The following is a 19,694-nucleotide window of genomic DNA, read 5'->3' on the forward strand; positions in this document are numbered from 1 at the left end:
ATTTTTTTGGACAATTCTTAGTAGAAAAAGCTGATTTTACTACAGCTTTTGTGAGTTTCAGTAACAATGCATTGATGTAGAGCTCAAGATCTTGGATACATTCTTACATTTTATTCTCTCAACAGAAAACTTCAGACAAGCAGTAATGGAAGGAGATTATTTGTTAGTCAAAAAAGCACTCGGCAGCAAAAAGAAGTTTGATGTGGAGTCTGTTGATGACTTGGGAATTACACTGCTGATGTATTCAGCTCAGAATGGTGAGGCCCCAGCTATGTAGCTTCACTCTGCTCGGATCAAACTGTTAGCTGACATAGTCATCTTAAAAATTGAAAAATAAAAAGTGCACATAAATTTTAATCCAATATTATAGGAACATTTGCTCTTTGAAACAGATTACTGAATACATAATTCCTAGATTGAAAATGATAACAGTGGTCCACTGAGGTTTATATTATTGATTTTTGAAATGATAGTTATTGCAATTTGTTTTAATTTCATGTGGTGATATTTCTTTAATTCACTATGCTGTACTTAATATTATTTGAGTTGCTTGTATTATGTGTCTCATTTTAGGTAATGATGATATAGCAGAGTTGCTAGTCAACCACAAGGCAAATATCAATGCACAGCAGCATAATGGCACGACATCCCTCATGCTGGCTTGCGAACATGTAAGTCGTAATAATACACCCTCCATGAATCAAATGGGTGTTAACACAAATACGCTACATTTAAAGCCCAATGTGACTTTTTTAATTGGGAGTTATTTTTTGTCTGAAGCTTGGATCAATTTCATTGCATCATAAAAATTATGCTCAAAGTTCAGGATACCTGTGCATTACTATTAAGACGGACCACTTCAAAAAAGAAAATCTTATCAAAATCTCCGTAGTTGTCAGCCTATCATATACATTGTAACGTTCAACTTGCTCCTAGATCACTTTGATTGTTTATCACTATGATTGTTTTACATAATGATCATTTATTTGCCTTCCGGAATATTTACCCATAACTGACATAACAATTACATATTTTAAATATTTATGCTGTTTTTGTTTAATACTTAAACATTATAAATGAGCACCAGGCAGAGAAATTAATGGAGTATAATTTGAAAAATTTATGTCAAGGCTTGCAAAACTCAGCCTAAAATCATGTTAATAAACATCGATGTTCCTTGTCTTTGTTTTGTTTTGAGCTGATAAATGCACATTCTTCAATCAAGCTCTTAATGAAGTTTATCTATACTTACAATTATTTTTTTGTATATTTGGAGTTTGATAATGTGTAAAAAAAATGTATTTAAATTAATTTTGTGGTTAGTTATTCGTTTAAGTTTTATCTCTTCTTTTTTAGGCTCACATATGTACGGTAGCATTGCTAGTTGAACTGGGAGCCAATGTGAATCTGCAGCAGACAACGGGTGAAACAGCACTGATGAAGGTATCTATTTCTTATGTATATCAGGGACTAGGTTAAATAACCATCAAGTTTACTACATGTAGGGGACTTAGATATAAAAAATGTGCTCCTGTGGTAAATATTTTGAGCTAAATTTAAATGATTTCAAGATGTAAAATGTACACACATTTTGAGTATTGATAATTTAATTCTCTTGTCTATGACACTTTCTTCTGTTCCTAATGGTTATTCCTTTTTATTCTGACAATGTTGGATTAAATATGTATATGATTTGACATTACAGGCAGTGAGAAGAGGCCATAAACAAATTGTGAAGTTTCTGTTGGAGCATGGTGCTAATTTCTCGGCTCAGAACAACTCAGGATTTACAGCAGTAACGTACGCCAAAATGATGAGGCTGACTGAGATAGAGGACATCATTGTAGACTACATCTCCAGGTACTGAGCTATACTGTACACGTTAGTCTCCTGAGAAGTCGGCAAACTTATCTCTTACCTATTTACTTCACCTGTTCCTTTCAAATGAAGAAAAGGCAGAAAAAGTTGAATTCAATACAAAATTAGTTTTGCATTAGTTTTCACATAGGATTATATTATGTGTTAGTCAGTGTATTATACCCTTGTGACAAGTTGGTGAGGGTATATAGGGGTCCACCCATACATTTGTACATGTTCCAAACAGTGTCACCGCTCTACTGACTTCATTTCTTGTCTAATTGTCATGAAACTTCACACACTTGTTCGCAAACATCACATCTTGTATATGTTTGCATTTTGACCTTCTGCCGTCAAAATTAAGTTCAATGTTACTATCAAGTTTGATAGAAATTGCTCTTGAGAATTTGATATAAACTGCTCCAAAGAATTATTTTTTTCCCCAATCATCACGAAACTTCCCACATCACCTATTTTTATTTTAGTTTGCGCTTCGACGTCATGCTGTCAAAAACTAGGTCACCATTACTATAAATAGAATTTATAGAAATTGCTTCACAGACTTCATTTCTTACCAATTGTCATAAAAATTCATGTGTTCAGGAACTTACCTCATATTCTTTGCATTTCAACCTTCTGCATTCAAAAACTAGGTCATCATTACTATAAATAGAACTTGATAGAAGTTGCTCTAAAGACTTAATTTCTTATATGATTGTCAGGAAACTTCACACAACTATTCACAAGCATCATCTTTTGTATAAGTTTGCATTTTGAGAGGATATTTTTATCATCTGTGATGCCTTGTTTTTATTTTTAGAATTCATGCCATGCTCTCTACTTCTAATTTTATCCAAATCCTTTTCTATTGAAAATTGAGTACCGTAGGTAAGATCCATGGAACAAAAGTTTGTTAGATTTATATATTGTAGGCCATATATACATGTACAGGAATTTTGGTGTCAGAAATCAGTGTCATGGAAATTGATGTAAATTGCCCTTATATCAAACTGTAATAGTGTAGATATCGGGGCCCATTAGTTGAAGCCTGACTGGCTTGTTAGATCTTATTGTAAGTGTATTTTTTAATTGCAGGTTAACCAATGAGTTTGACAAACAAGTTGCCATCACATTGAACAGCACAGCTAAGATAATCAGCGCTCTTTTCCCACTCCAGTGCTTCCCGCTGTCCGAGGGAGAAAAGTTCTCTGTCAACTTTAAACATGAACTTCAGGCTAACACACCAGGTAAATGTTGCTTGATTTGGATGTAATCTGGTGGATTAGTGTTATCTCACTAGTGATGAAATCTGGACAATTCAGATTGTCTGTTTTACAAGATGAGAGAGACCAGCCAAATTTGTTTGTCCCGTCGTGTGATCTGCACATCCTAGTTTAAACTGACAGAACCATTGGAGTCAGTGACTCAAGGAAATGCATTTGTAGCCCTTGCTGTCAGTGGGAGATAAAGATGATCAAAGGCCAAAGTTGTTTCTATGTAACATTGATGATGCTGTCAAGAACGTCTTTTTGGTTCTGTTCATTTACATATGGATTGTGTCGTTCAATGTACATGTGTGGTTGATTTTAAGAAGTGCATCATGTCAAAATAATTGCAAATGCTTTTCATTAATTTGCCTTATATTTTGAGGAACCCTGATCTCTAAATATAGTTAACATACTATCCACACAAATAACTCTTAAAACAATTTAAGATTTTCATTAAAAGTCCTAAAAACAATTGATATAAAATATGCTCTCACTTCCCATTTAATGTACACAAAACTTGCATGTCAGAAAGATCCCAAAAGGGAGGGTAACCTTAGAAGTAAATCATGAGAAAATCTAAATCTTGCAAGTGTTTCACTTGCATTAACAGCCTCAAAATAATATGCATGCCCATTACAAATCAATTTTGACAGCCAACATACAGATTCTAGTTTCATTTTGGTGTAAAATTGTAAGACTACACAGTCATGTGTTGATGTCTGAAGCCTGAACTAGAACATTTATAATGCATTGTTTTGTACTGTCAGGTCTATGATAAATTGTTATCCTCGTTTCATTATTTGATGGTTATTTTCCCTTTTGTCTTTACCAGGGGTAGGGTACCTATTGTTTGTGGCCCATGCCCGCATCACAGCCCAGGACATCCGCTGCAGATTCTATGGCCCCTGTGCAGTACAGAATGTTTCACTCAATGGTGTTCAGCAGCCACCACTCACAGAGGTACATACACTAGCACGTAAATTGTTACTCTTTTTCATGAAGAGAGTTTCTTAAAGAACCATGTTTTATTGCTTTGTTTGTGAATGGGGATCATTTGATACATCAATATGCATTACACAAAGTGTGTACGTCGGGTCGAGTGACATATGAATATACAATTTCATCACATGGTTGTACTGTTAAACAACCTAAATCACTCGCTCCGTCGTAGCTTGACAAAAGGACCATACGGTCTTGTAATGTTACAACACATTTGATACGTACATTATGTATAAAGTAGAACTTCATAATAATATGCATTATGTTTCTCTCCTCAGGAAGCTAATTTTGTGTTATCCTGTTGTCCACTTCAACATGGAAGAAATGAGGTCATCATCAACACAGTACCAGCTCCAGGTTCAAAGGTTGGTATTATGGAGGTCAAAGGTCGCCGATATATGTTTAAAAATATGTGATAGTAACATTATCATGTATTATGTTGTTGTCCAAATTTAGTACAGTGTACACCTACAACACGCTCTGTTGTTAAAGGAAAATTCATGACAGTTACATTCATTATCTTACCACTGAAACAAAAACTAAAGAATAGCAAGAAACGGGTTTCCAAGTCCCCTTTTATTGATGTATATAAGATAATTTTTTGAAACCGTAGCAATTGGAAAAGCTGGTCTCGTATAAAAAGAAGTGTTTTAAATAGGCCCTGTGTGAAGATTTGAATACAGTGGCATCTCGTGCTTTGACAGTCTAAACTTATATTATTGTTTACTTGATTACACATTCAAATGAAATGTAATCAATGATAAATGTTAAGATGTTTTGAAAGAATGTTTTCTACTTGCAGGCCAAACTGGTAGTGTGCGCATACAAAGCACAGCTAATAGACTCCTAGAATCGTGTGAAGAGATTGTAATGTCCCGGACATAGACCTGTATGGGGAATGTCCCCACACACAAACTCGTTGGGGGATGAGTCAAGTGTCCTGGACAGAAGAAGGAAATCTCCACCGACATCGTACCTGTTGATCTCATTCATTGACTTGTGTTTCCCCTTCCACTGATCTCGCATATGAAGACAAAATGGAGAAATGATAATTGAAGCCGTCATTCTGAAGATTTGATGTTGACAAGTTTGAACAACAGTTGGAACCTAGTTCATGTTTGTTCATAAACTTTAATAGTGTGTTAAAATTCAGGTATGAGGGATTTGTGATACAACAGACTGACACACAGGAACCAAGCTCCTGGTCACCTTAAGAGTGTTTACATGTGTGAAATAATACAGATGTGTGTACAGTCGCTGCTGATATTATGACTTGTTGATCTGTACAGTATTTGTGATCCTTTGCCACTTTATAACTTTCAAATCTGTGACCTCTGTAAGGCTCGGTTGCTACTTTCTTTTTTCAATGTGTATGAATTTGGCAGAGTTCTGTGTTTGATTTGTGGTCCGACTGCCCACTGACAAATATTTGAAGGGTGAAAAATGAATCCATGTGAGGGAAAATATCTTCTATATTTGTTGGTGCATACAACATGCCAAAATCTAATCAGAAGGTGAAATAATGAAATTTAAAGTTGTGACTCTAGCCCAGGCCATTGGTCGAAATATGAATGTATATAGATAGGCCAATAAGGTATGGTATCTGCAGTTACTATGTACAGGTACATGTTTGACAGGTGTGTGTACAGATATGTACAGATACATGCTAAACCAGTATTTACTTGTAGATGCAAGATACAGTAAAACATGTTTATAGCAAGGCTCGGGGACCCAAGTACTGTGTTCATTAGAATCGTAACTGGTATATGGTTAAACAAGTAACATTACTATAAGAGGGTTCAAAATGTGTTTGTACTAAGTGCTTATTTGTTACAAATATGTTTGCTGCAAATATAGTTTACTGTATATCAATAACACAGGGCAAGTGTAGTATGTGTGGTACATACTCTGTACGTATTACATTAACAAGTTGTGTGTGTGAAAGCAGGTGGAATATTGATGTTAAGCTTTACACATCCAATGTTTTGTACAGTTAATTATACCAGTACAACCATGAAACTATGTACATCTTACCCAGTATCTGTATATACTAGAATCTATCACTACACCAGTTACCAATGTACGTACCTGTATAAACATAAGAACTAAGGAGGGCAATCAGGACAGGTGTACAATACATTATACCTATCTCATTCAATCGTAAACAGTATATTTTACCTGTACAGAGCCAGTATTTACCTTTTAAGAGTGATATTAATTATGTACAAACTCATGTTGGATATTGTTAACATCCCTTTGAATCATCACTATATGCATATAACAATGCGAACAGCTTCGTACATTATCAGGCGACATCCCAGTGACATCCCAGCGACATCCCAGTGACATCCCCATCATGCCAATTCTACACAGGATTGTAATCCAATTAATCTGTATTTCTGGAAGTCTTCTCGACAGATGAGACGTAATCTGTCCGGCTCATATGATCCTGTCTACTTGATAAATAAGATCGAAAAAGGTCATAGCTATGGTGATCTGTTTTCAAAAAAGTGAACACTGTTTTAATGATCTAGAATAAAGTTTGATTTGTTGACAAAAATCAAAGATTGGAAATTAACATACAACTGAAAAATATTCTAAGATTATCAGATTTGTTAGATTCCAAAATGATGAATGTAAATGATTGTGATATTTTAAGTGATGGATACATACTGTGCCCTCACTGTCTTTGCTAATTGTATATATTTCTCTTCATTGTATTGTTAAATAAGCCCATTCTAGTTGACTTATAGTAAGCTCACCTTTAATTAAGTATTCATAGAATTATTCTAGAATTTTATGGAAATTAAATTTTTATTGTCTGGAATTTGGTTGAATACTATGAATTAAACTTTCAATTAGAAACTGAAAATAATTTTGAGAAATTTGAAAATTAAAATTTAAGCAACAATTTAGATTTAGGAATACTATCTCAAATATAATTGTTAGACTAACACGGAAAGTTTGTAACATCAGATTTTTTTTCATAAAGTATCCCTAGTATGTTTTGTATATTTTCCTTAGTATATATTGCAGTGATTCTGTGAAGTTATGTATTTTTGATAGTAAATATTGCTCTGTAGCATCAGTCTTGTTGGAAAGCAGTTAATTTGTGATGTGGGCTACATGGTGCTTTTCGTTTGCAATATTATAAAAAAGATGTTCCGGCACCACCCCTAGTAGGATGCCGAGTGTTTTGTTATAACTTTATGTTATGTAGTTTTGTGGACGTGTTTGTGTTATGTTTAGTCATATACACTCCATTAACCCTCTCACCCCTGTAGACCATAATCGACTTAGCCAGATCATTGCATGGCAACGTCTATTTAAGTTACATAGGGGTGAGAGGGTTAAGTTGTTTATAACAAAATATATCAATAACTATATAAGGTGGCACAATTTGTACAAAATATAGTAAACAACAAATTATTTACATATTTGCTCAACGTTTTTCATTCTTACTTCTTTTTTAAAGAACAGAAATACTAAAAGCACAGTGGCTAAAATTAACTCAGGAAATAAAATTAACCATTGTAATATAAAGAAGTATGTTATTTTTATCATTGTTTTCCCCTCACATAACATCCAATGCTTCGCACACAAGTTATAGAAATGCACAACTCCATAGACGTCAGATGAAAAATAGTAATATTTATTAAATTTGAAACAATTAATCATACTTCAGACAAATTCATGTTACTAGATGATAGTGATTATTGGTCATAAAACACGCCTGATATGTCCATGTAGGTAAGAAGTAGATACATCATGGTTTATGAACCTTAATACAGTTTTTTATCCAAATTGTCCATCATGTTAGTATTGTATTTGTACGTTTTACATGGTCATAGCTTAAGTCACATTATGTCATCATGCGCACATCATAAAAAAGTCTCAGCATATGTGATTTACTGTTTTGTTCATCATGATATGTTGTATATAATGATAAAATTCAAGTAAAGTGGGTGTCAACTATTGATTGGTATAACATTGTGAATGTAAATATTGGAAATGTTGACAAATTTCCTTGAAGATAACATATCAGTGGTTTTCATTCATAATTCGAGAAATGGATAATCTTTTTTGTGTATCAAATAATCATATATTTTTTCATGTATTTGGGTTTTTTTCAAGTCATTTTAAATTGATGTTAAGTCAGTTTATACATTTAGATTGCTGCTATTTCTTTTCAGAACTTATAGTCATTTAATAGACACCTTCTAATGTAAATCACATTAAATAAGATTGTATAAATACCAGTATCATATAGCAACAGTAAGATAATGTTTAGAAGAATAACATACTAGGCGATTGTTTCAGCATTCTTCATTGGGTCAAAGTTCACTTTGTTGCACTGCCGAGTCACCTTTAAAGGCCAAGTAATAAGTTTGTCTTCTAGAAGATGATGATTAGATAAAGACATTTTAGAGAAGATGTCGTGAGGAATAACCTTCTTCACATCATACTTTTAGTAGCAACATCCTTTATTTATTCCAGAAATCATGAGGAAGATTTAATTTTGATGATGTGTTGTCACAATTTAAATCATATCCTTATTTCTATCACTTTGTATTGTAGAAATATTTCTCTATGGATAAAATGGTCTTCAGTTACTAATTGCTATTCCATTGATCCAATAGGAAGTTGTTTGATTGGAACAGTGTACATTTCCTCTTGATTACTAGTAGTATTATTGTAACTCGAGTCTTTAAGAAGATGATGTCTTAAAAACTTGTGTGAAATATTGAGAAATACAGCCTTGCATTTGAATTTTGGAAGTTTATAAGTTTGCATCGAAATTAATTGTTTTGTTTATCAGAGAGGAAAGAATGACACTTGTTAACTATAAGTACATTAAATGTACAATTAATATATATAATTTAAAGGTACATTGTATCTTGCTGATTTACAGAATTTAGTCACAAATGTTTGGGCTAAACGACTGTAAATTGAAATCATTAAATTTTGACGTTTATTTAATATGGTAGCTACTACATGTTCACCTAACACTGATAGCGACGTTTTTTTGTAAAGTTTGTTGCTTTGCTTTCTGTGAATGTCCCTGGAGAGTGCTTCATTGTAAAAGTTGCTGGAGTTGCATGCTTGATGTTTAATTTGTGTTAAGATAAAGGGTGTCAACATGATATGACGCTGGTACTCTCACATTAAGTGTTGAATGGTGAGGTATTCAGATTATTTTTTGAAGAAGTTAACGCTGCTGGAATCCTGTCATATGGAGTTGATGGAAGTCACTAGCATTAATCGATGGTGATGCCAGAATGTAACAAATGTCATAAAAAAGTGTTTGTGATGCTTTACTTATTGGTTATGATGTTTTCAGATGTCAATCTGTTTCTATTGTGTTAATTTTATTTTTAATTCATCAATTAACATCATTAATAACTATATTAGATAAAGACTGTAAATCAATAAAATATTGGGTTTACATTTTAATAATAAAAGGATTTCAAACTATTTACCTGGCTATTAAATTAAACTTTTCAGGAAACAGATTATAGCCTATAATAGGAATACAAATTATTTTTCATTTGAAACACAATGGTTTTGTTCCCCAGAAAATATGTTTGGTAATGGATACTGACCTGTACCCTTCTATGGTATAGATGTTTACAGTGGGAACCTTATGTTTGTGACAGACAACGTGTACCTGAAACGGTACAGATATTACACACTAGCTGTCAATATTGATAAGTATGTTGTTTGAATAATTTCTTCTGTGATTTTTAGTTAATAATGTTATACCTTTGAATTGTTTGAAGTTGAGTTAATATAATGTATGGAAGAACTGTTTTATTTTGTTTGCTCTGGTGGTAAATTACATTTTAGGGATACTCCAGATGAGAATATACAGAGGTGGAGTGCAGGAAGGCACTTCCAATATATATAGATTGGGTGCAGGAAGGCACTTCCAATATATATAGATTGGGCCCGGAAGGCACTTCCAATATATATAGATTGGGTGCAGGAAGGCACTTCCAATATATATAGATTGGGTGCAGGAAGGCACTTATAACTGATAATGTAGAGGTGATTTTGTCTAAAGTAATTGTTCATTTCGTTTTTGTAGTGGGCCCTGAGAAAAAGAATGATTGTAGGTGTTGGGGTCACAAAAGGCCTACATTCCCTACCGTCCATATGTATATTTCTGGAATAGCCCCAAGAACTTTTTGCATTAGATTATTTAATTTCCGTGATAGAACTAATTGTGCAATCTAATTAAAACTATATCTTCTCCTCATCAGTCCTTTTGTCATGTATATTATAACGGATTAAAGTTGAATTCAAGATCCTGGAAAAATACAGAAAAAAATGAGAAACACAATAATTCAAAGATCTTCTTTGAAGACGGGTAATGTTGCATGCTTGTCCAATAAAAACAATAGGAGACTTAGTTGTTCTAGAAAACTATTCATGAAGTTGCTAAATCTCATTTCCTTGTAGCTGAAATGTAGTTATTTCCCCGTGATTCTATCTTTCTAGAACCATTACTACAAACTTGACTTCCTTTTTCTGCTAGTGTATCATTTAAGTCTGTCATACATTATCTCCCTTCGTTTGTTAGTCCAGTCTGCTTGCTGGGTCTTTAGCATGTGGTGCATTTGTATTATAGTCAGATCATGTTAATTATTACAGTTGTCTTCTATGATTTTATATCATACTTTGTTGATGTAGTATTTTCAGAGGGATAATGACAAAGTGTGTCAATTTTCATTTAAGATTTTTTGTTATTCTTAAAAAGTTATTTATAAAATTTAATAAATATCTAGTAAAGGATGAATGCTTTTGTCTTTATTTGTTTAGCTCATCTAGTTGAAAACAACTATGTGAGCTTATGTCATGGTGCTGAAGCTGTTGTCTATAAATTTGTCAATGGTCTTTTGAAAAATTTCTTTTTCAGAACAAATGGTCGATGGAAAGTTTTGTGATGAATAACAGCATGCGACTCAATAATAAAAACTTGGTGAACTCAAGATATAAAGTGGTGATTGGGCCTAATTCATAATGAGCTCCTACTCATCAAGAACTATTTATCAAATTGAAGAGAACCAATGACCTCCTTCAGAATATTTGTTGCCTTACTTTGACATAGAAAATTAAGGATGTATACTTTCTTCGACATGGAGGTTGTAAAGATATTTGTTACCTTACTGCGACATGGAGACTTAATGATATACACGACAGTGTACCTTACTGCGACACAGAGACTTAAAATATATGATACCTTAATACTGTGACATGGAGGTTTAAGGATATGCTACCTACCTGTGACATGGAGGCTTAAGGATGTATGTTACCTTACTGTGACATGGAGACTTAAAGATGCATGTTACCTTACTGTGACAGAGACTTAAGGATGTATGTTACCTTACTGTGACATGGAGACTTAAAGATGCATGTTACCTTACTGTGACATGGAGACTTAAGGATGACTTATGAATAAACCTGTAAAATATCTAATGTTAATTGTAATTTGAACTTGGATATTACCGAGGACACATTTGAAAGATACATAACAGTGATGTGCAAATAGTTCTGAATTTAACAACATATTAAGGAAAATAACTAAAATCAAAGATCTTGTGTAAGTACCATAACCTTAGTCAACATATGGCTCATGATTCTGGGCCAGAGGTCAATCTATGTCAGAACAAACACACAAACACAAACGCTTGATGATGGCAATTTAATGAAGAAACAATTTTTCACATGTATGCTATGATTTGAATGCCAAACAATGATTGACGGAATTAAATGATTAACTTCATGATTTTGTCATAATAATTTGTCATTATTATACATTTTCTGACATACATTTCTTAACTGTAATATAATTGGTCAGTTGTCTGCATCAATAGAATTTTTATATTTTAAAAGATTCTCGGTAGTCAGATATTTCTTTTTCAAAGGGCTATACCAAATCTCGGTGATACCAGAGATGTGTAAGGTAATAAACACATCAACATTTAAAAAGTCTTTAAATGAGATATAATATCAATTTGTAAAGAATATCCGACTACTCCTATTTTTAAATGAAATGATTACCTGTAACTAATCTGTGTTAATAATTAATTCTGGAGCAGTCCATACTAACATGGCTATATTTTGAGAAACAGAAACTTTAATATAGAATGCTGCAATGACGTTGACAACCAGCTCATTTAAAGAAACGTTGTGCAGTACTATTCATGACCCAACTTTTTTATTGTGAAGAAACCAGAGAAAATTTGCACCTGGAAATATATAAATTACACTGCCAGGTATTCTTGTCTGTATTTAAATGGACCCACACATCATATCCACTCCACATACAGTTTGTACGAGCTGACATGTGGCTGTACTCCCATTCCTGTATTGATGCCACAGAACTATAACAGGCCCTGTCTCTTCAGATCCTCATATGTCTTCTTGTTGAATACATTGCCACTTGTATCTTCATATTCTTCCTGTAAAAACATGATTCAACATTTTTGAACAACTTATTTAGACTCAATTCTGATTCGTGAGTTTGAAGAGCAGCTGTCTATTTTCTTAGTCATATGTGGGACCAGTTCTAAACAATGATCTACTTAAGACCTATGCTGATAAGTCTTGTAGTGTGACATCATGTTGAATGTCTAATTTTGTCACAATCAGAGAAGTCAAATTTGGCTGTCAATGAGAGAAAGTGTTGATTTTTATATGTAACGGAAGAAACAAGATGTCCAACCAACTCTTGATGATTTGGTAGAATTTATATCCAATTTTGTAAGTTTGTTTTCAAATAGTATTTACCAGCTTATAGATTATAATAGAGAAGCAGTTTTGGTAAGATATTTATCTCAACATCAAGTCGTTTTGAATTAATCATTCTCTAGAAACATACTCTGTTTCTGACTTCAAACTTAACATTCAGATCATCATACATTAAAAGTTTTTTAGAAACCTGACTTTGTAAATACCTCACATATTTAAAAAAAAAAAACAAAAAAAAACATACCTCTGTTTCTGACTTCCATCTATCTGTTTCCTTTGTCGACTTGATTTTTGACCACACTGAAAAAGAACATTGTAAAAATAAAGTTGAGCAAATATGTATTGAAAGTCAAAGTCTGTAAACAAAAATATTTTTGTATGTAATTGTGTTTTCATTTCTCTATTAATAACTATGTTTAAGTTTAATTTTCTCCCTCTTTCTGCGTATGTAAGATGCATGTTTACCATGCATGCAGGGTAGTGGAACACTCATCAGTACGGGTATCCCATGGCTGCACTCTGACAGTAACCTTTGTTACTATGATGACAGCATCACAATATAACGTATTCATCAAAAGTCCATTAAAACAGTGTTCCAGGAACAAGTTACTGTAAAGCGGTTTTATTTTGCAGGGGTTTTAATTTTGCTATATTCACCCTTTGACTAACATCTGCAAATTCTTAACACCGGTCAAGATATCAAAAATGTTAACCACTTTTACGGACCTTATCACAACATGTTGAAAATACTTCAAACCCAACGCAATTATGCAAGCTAAAATGACCTCAAATCAAATGATCACTGGGCAGTCCATGTAAAACCAACACTTACATATAAGTGGCCACAATCTATTTATGTGTACACAGTAGGTGGTTAATTAATTAAAGTTTACTTCTACAAAGGTACGTACACATTTGATTCTGTTTCGAGTGAAGACACTGGCGGATGACGACGTTCGGGATCAGTGTTTTCAAACGGTTTACCTTTATTTCGAAGTTTAACCCTTAAATGACACTCAAACTACTTTGCACGACACATGGGATTCGGGTGCAAAGCGAAATTTAACCTCTGTGAATATGTACTGAATATGAAGCCGCGAAAAATTGACCCCGCAAATTTAAAGCGCTATACAGTATTGCAAATGGTTGCCCCGAAGCTTTTGCATTGATTTTTGAAGATGAGGTGTACCTATGGTATGTCCCTTTTTTTCTGCTCTTCCAAATATGGCTTTAGTTTGTGAATACGATATCTTTAATTTTTCTATAATTATCAAGTGTTACATCTACATTGTCTATGCAATATTTCACCAAAATTTCGAGCAAGGTGGAAAAAAAGGGTCAATCATTATGAAAGTATGTGGTATATGGAATTTTTACCCTTTGGTGTAGAATTTGGTTTAAGAACTTCAGCAAAGCCTCAATTCTGAACAAAACTCTACAGCCTTTGATAACAACCCTTTGGTAGGATAACCATATCCCCCATACCCACTTATAAAAGACTCTATTAGAATTCACTTACCTACTTGGTATTTGTAATAAGACATTTTCTTCAAAATTTGACAGTCACTCTATCACTATTATACATGACAATACACAAACAATATTTATTGGGCAAAGAATTATTTTCATTTGCATTTTAATAACAAAGAATTTTTGGTACAACTTCACATTTTCTGCATCTTGTCAGGAACATAAAATGCTCAACAAACATTTTTTTAGAAACTTTTGAAAAAATGCAAGCTTCAGACTAAATAAACCACATTTTCCCCATTTTTTTCACACTGTCACTATTTGTTCTTTACTACAGAGTTAAGGGGATCATATTTTTGAACTAAAAATTACCTAGAGTTAGACATTATACAATCTCTTTGTCACAGACTATCACAGGACCATGAGAAAAATCACGTCTCATGATACAGTATAGTTGAAGTCAACAAAACATTATATCTAGCAGTGTACGCCCCTAACAGTGAAATTCCCATTCTTACCAGTGTCTTCATGCTTTACTTCATCAATAACAATGGAAGATAACCACCTGTCCCAACATTAAAGATCTTTTGCTGTTCTTAATATTTTAGCCATGTTGGTAAGGAGATATGAAGGTTTGTTTACCTTAAAGGTGAAGGGAGTATGACCTTTCAGGTAAACAAACCTTCATATTATTCAGGGCCACAAATGTATCATAACCAATGAATTAGGGAAACAATATCTATAAGAATAGGGACATCCCACAGTACAGCTATGTTATTATTGTTACAGCCTTCCACTTACAAGCTAAGGCATCCTCTATTAGTGTGACATTGGCAAAGTGAGCTGTGTTTGGAATTCCTAGACACCTCATTCCGTGGGCGTGGCGCCATTCCTGTCAAGAAAAAAACATACATACTTACTAACCAAATCAAGTTTTTGCTACAGTTCTTTAGAAACCTTCTTCTTCTGAAAAGCAATCATGAAATCAAAAAACAAACAAAATATAGGGGGATGTATGTAGAATGATACAAAGATATTTGTTACTTGGTAAAATGACGATATTTGTTACTTGGTAAAATGACGAATCAACAGTTAATAAATACTCAATCAGAAAATGTCTAAGATATGAATGACCCCAGCTCCCGTGTAAATAAGTGTCATTGTTTGAAAAAAAATGTAAAAATAGTAATGGGGACTTTGGCCTTAGAACTGTGAAATACAAAATTATTCAAAATATATTCCTTCTTGATCTTTATAATTTGATTAAAATACATTGACGATGAAAATGCTATAGTGATGTCACTGCTTTATAAACCTCTATAATAGTAACAATGACCATGGCCTTTACCCTGGGATCCTGAATTCTCATACAAGCCCTTGACCCAATAAATAAATGGCATGGGCATGAAAATACATACAGCAAAATGTCGCTGGAATGCCTTTGGTCCCTTATAGGTGAAGTTTCCACATATCTCACAGGTATAGCTGATGTTCAGACCATGTAACTTGTACAACCAGTAAGGGATGGGCTGTGAAATAAAATAGTTTTTAAATCATGACATGAAATGCATAAAATACATATCATTTATCAAATACCTCAAATACTAAAGAATTGTGAATTGAACTTGACATTGTGGAGTAATGTGAATTAGTGGCTACATTGTAATTGTAATGTAACAGTCCAGTCTTCTAATCACTTATACTGTAAAGAAGGATAGTTTTATACAGCACAACTAACATTAGTGTAATTGCTATGAACTGTCCCCTGCTGATAAATACACGTTGTAAGTACTCATTACATGGTACAAGAATGCCAGAAAGATAAACTAAATGTGATCCAAGTATAAATTTCCACACTTTACTGTATCTTTCGGTGTTTTTTTTTTTTTAATTCATTGATACTATTAAAGCAAAATTTACCATTGAAATTAAGTAAAAACTGCAAATAGCATAAACATGTATTTCAATTTTACTTTACAAACATATTGTGTGTTGCTGTCATTGGGTCAGTAAGTTGTCATTAACAAACACTTTTTTTTTGTATTTCATGCATGACAGGATAACAGTTTCTATCATTTGTAAATAGTTTCGATGATTTGTAAATAACGTAATTATGGCACAATAAATATTGTTCAGTTACAAATGATGTAACTAAGATATTTAGGTCAAAACTATCACTTATAGCCTTGATCAGACACTCATTTGTTTCACTAGAATTATGTGTAACTTTGTATGTTTTACACTTCAAAAATATGAAAATTGTTTCCAGGGATTATGATAAACAAACATGTTTAAATACATATTCTACATAATAACAAGATATAGTCAGTATGCCAGCAATGACATCTTCAATATATTTTGTAGATTAATAAAACAGCAGGTAACACAAACCTTTCCATCCCACCCAAGTGGCAGATTTTTTGGGTTATATGGCACATCATCATCATCATTGTCCGAGTCTGACTCGGCATACTGTTCATCGTCCGACTCCTCTCTCTCCTCTCCTGTCCGTGCCTGTTTTCTCTGTACATTATCCCGTGTGGATGACCTCTGTTCCCCGAGTACCTCAGCAAACCTGTACACCTGACCCTCAAGGTTGGCTATCTCCCTCTGTCGCTCCGTATCTCTACAACATGACACAAACGTTGATTACTCCACAAAGCTCGCCACAACACAACGGTTTATCACTCAACAAAGCTGGCCACAACTATTGGTTTATCACCCAACAAAGTTGGCCACAACACAACGGCTTATCACTCCACAAAGCTGGCCACAATCATTGGTTTATCACTCAACAAAGCTGGCCACAACACAACGGTTAATTACTCCACAAAGCTGGCCACAACACAACAGTTTATTACTCAACAAAGCTGGCCACAACCATCGGTTTATCACTCAACAAAGCTGGCCACAACCATCGGTTTATCACTCCATAAACCTGGCCACAACACAATGGTTTATCACTCCACAAAGCTGGCCACAACCATCCGTTTATCACTCAACAAAGCTGGCCACAATCATCGGTTTATCACTCCACAAAGCTGGCCACAATCATTGGTTTATCACTCAACAAAGCTGGCCACAACACAAAGGTCAATCACTCCACAAAGCTGGCCACAACACAACGGTTTATCACTCAACAAAGCTGGCCACAACCATCGGTTTATCACTCCACAAAGCTGGCCACAACTATCGGTTTATCACTCCACAAAGCTGGCCACAACTATCGATTTATCACTCCACAAAGCTGGCCACAACACAATGGTTTATCACTCCACAAAGCTGGCCACAACACAAAGGTCTATCACTCCACAAAGCTGGCCACAACACAAAGGTCTATCACTCCACAAAGTTGGCCACAACACAAAGGTCTATCAATCCACAAAGCTGGCCACAACACAAACGTCTATCACTCCACAAAGTGGGCCACAACACAAAGGTCTATCAATCCACAAAGCTGGCCACAACACAAACGTCTATCACTCCACAAAGCTGGCCACAACACAATGGTTTATCACTCCACAAAGTTGGCCACAACACAACAGTTTATCACTCCACAAACTTGGCCACAATACAACGGTTTATCACTCAACAAAACTGGCAAATATACTACCAAAGAAAGGTCAGCAAAAGAAAGCATTCATTCTATAAAGGATTTGGTTATGATATAAATCATAACTGATGCCTAATGGGAGTTTTCTGTTATCACACGAGTCCCACAGGAGAAGAGCAATATACACATGCCACACAGTGTGTAGACTGTATAACACCACACAGTAGGTAGACTGTATAACACCACACAGTAGGTAGACTGTATAACACCACACAGTAGGTAGACTGTATAACACCACACAGTAGGTAGACTGTATAACACCACACAGTAGGTAGACTGTATAACACCACACAGTAGGTAGACTGTATAACACCACACAGTAGGTAGACTGTATAACACCACACAGTAGGTAGACTGTATAACACCACACAGTAGGTAGACTGTATAACACCACACAGTAGGTAGACTGTATAACACCACACAGTAGGTAGACTGTATAACACCACACAGTAGGTAGACTGTATAACACCACACAGTAGGTAGACTGTATAACACCACACAGTAGGTAGACTGTATAACACCACACAGTAGGTAGACTGTATAACACCACACAGTAGGTAGACTGTATAACACCACACAGTAGGTAGACTGTATAACACCACACAGTAGGTAGACTGTATAACACCACACAGTAGGTAGACTGTATAACACCACACAGTAGGTAGACTGTATAACACCACACAGTAGGTAGACTGTATAACACCACACAGTAGGTAGACTGTATAACACCACACAGTAGGTAGACTGTATAACACCACACAGTAGGTAGACTGTATAACACCACACAGTAGGTAGACTGTATAACACCACACAGTAGGTAGACTGTATAACACCACACAGTAGGTAGACTGTATAACACCACACAGTAGGTAGACTGTATAACACCACACAGTAGGTAGACTGTATAACACCACACAGTAGGTAGACTGTATAACACCACACAGTAGGTAGACTGTATAACACCACACAGTAGGTAGACTGTATAACACCACACAGTGTGTAGACTGTATAACACCACACAGTGGGTAGACTGTATAACACCACACAGTGTGTAGACTGTATAACACCACACAGTAGGTAGACTGTATAACACCACACAGTGTGAAGACTGTATAACACCACACAGTAGGTGGACTGTGTATAACAAAGTGCCATACTTAGAATTCTTTCAATGCATTTTTGTTATAATGTATCAAGAAATGACAATTTAACAAGAAAACTACATTTGTATCAATACCTACTGTATATAAATCAGAAAAGTAGAATTATTTCTTGAATGTGATGAAATAGGAAACATACTGTACTTTACCTCACTTGCCATACAGTGATATAAGATACGGTGCTCCTGCATTAGTTGTACCTTTTTAAAACTCTATGCCCTAATGTTAAACATGTTTCAACAAGAGATCCCAGAGGGATCTTGGCGCCCACCTTTGTACCATCTTCATTAGTTCTTTGTCAGTTCGATCTTTTCTCTTCTTTCCTCTAATCTGTTTGATCGAGTCATGTTAACAGTAAATGCACCTTGAGGTAACTTTTGATCTAAACTTAATACTGATGTGTATGAAAGCCAACCTTCAAAGTGAGTTTGTCATTTCACATATTTACTAGTACAGTACTTAATGTGAAAGAAATAGAATCGATCATTGCAATATGAGAAAGATCTGTTTAGTTCTTCTTTTAATCCATTTTGTTTTTATGATCAGTCTCAAAATATAACATACACAACGAGG

At 34.5% G+C, this 19,694-nt stretch overlaps 2 protein-coding genes across 2 annotated transcripts in view; one reads left to right on the plus strand and one right to left on the minus strand.

Annotated features, from left to right (window-relative positions):
• Nucleotides 1-7,670, plus strand: part of LOC110455446 (M-phase phosphoprotein 8-like) — a 38,321-nt gene extending 30,651 nt beyond the window's left edge. Inside the window, exons 8-15 of the mRNA XM_021505587.1 lie at nt 126-257; nt 574-671; nt 1,357-1,443; nt 1,706-1,860; nt 2,953-3,104; nt 3,958-4,085; nt 4,403-4,489; nt 4,927-7,670. Of these exons, the coding sequence (XP_021361262.1) occupies nt 126-257; nt 574-671; nt 1,357-1,443; nt 1,706-1,860; nt 2,953-3,104; nt 3,958-4,085; nt 4,403-4,489; nt 4,927-4,974 (887 nt within the window). The 3' untranslated portion in view covers nt 4,975-7,670. The remainder of the gene's footprint in view (nt 1-125; nt 258-573; nt 672-1,356; nt 1,444-1,705; nt 1,861-2,952; nt 3,105-3,957; nt 4,086-4,402; nt 4,490-4,926) is intronic.
• A 4,143-nt stretch (nt 7,671-11,813) lies between these two features.
• Nucleotides 11,814-19,694, minus strand: part of LOC110455451 (splicing factor 3A subunit 3-like) — a 17,814-nt gene continuing 9,933 nt past the window's right edge. The window contains exons 13-17 of the mRNA XM_021505593.1: nt 16,740-16,974; nt 15,767-15,877; nt 15,150-15,240; nt 13,123-13,178; nt 11,814-12,589 (exon numbers count right to left, since the gene is read on the minus strand). Coding sequence (XP_021361268.1) covers nt 12,512-12,589; nt 13,123-13,178; nt 15,150-15,240; nt 15,767-15,877; nt 16,740-16,974 — 571 coding nt within the window. The 3' untranslated portion in view covers nt 11,814-12,511. The remainder of the gene's footprint in view (nt 12,590-13,122; nt 13,179-15,149; nt 15,241-15,766; nt 15,878-16,739; nt 16,975-19,694) is intronic.

Source organism: Mizuhopecten yessoensis, unplaced genomic scaffold, assembly GCF_002113885.1.
Source record: "Mizuhopecten yessoensis strain PY_sf001 unplaced genomic scaffold, ASM211388v2 scaffold8221, whole genome shotgun sequence".
Taxonomy (NCBI): Eukaryota; Metazoa; Mollusca; class Bivalvia; order Pectinida; family Pectinidae; genus Mizuhopecten; species Mizuhopecten yessoensis.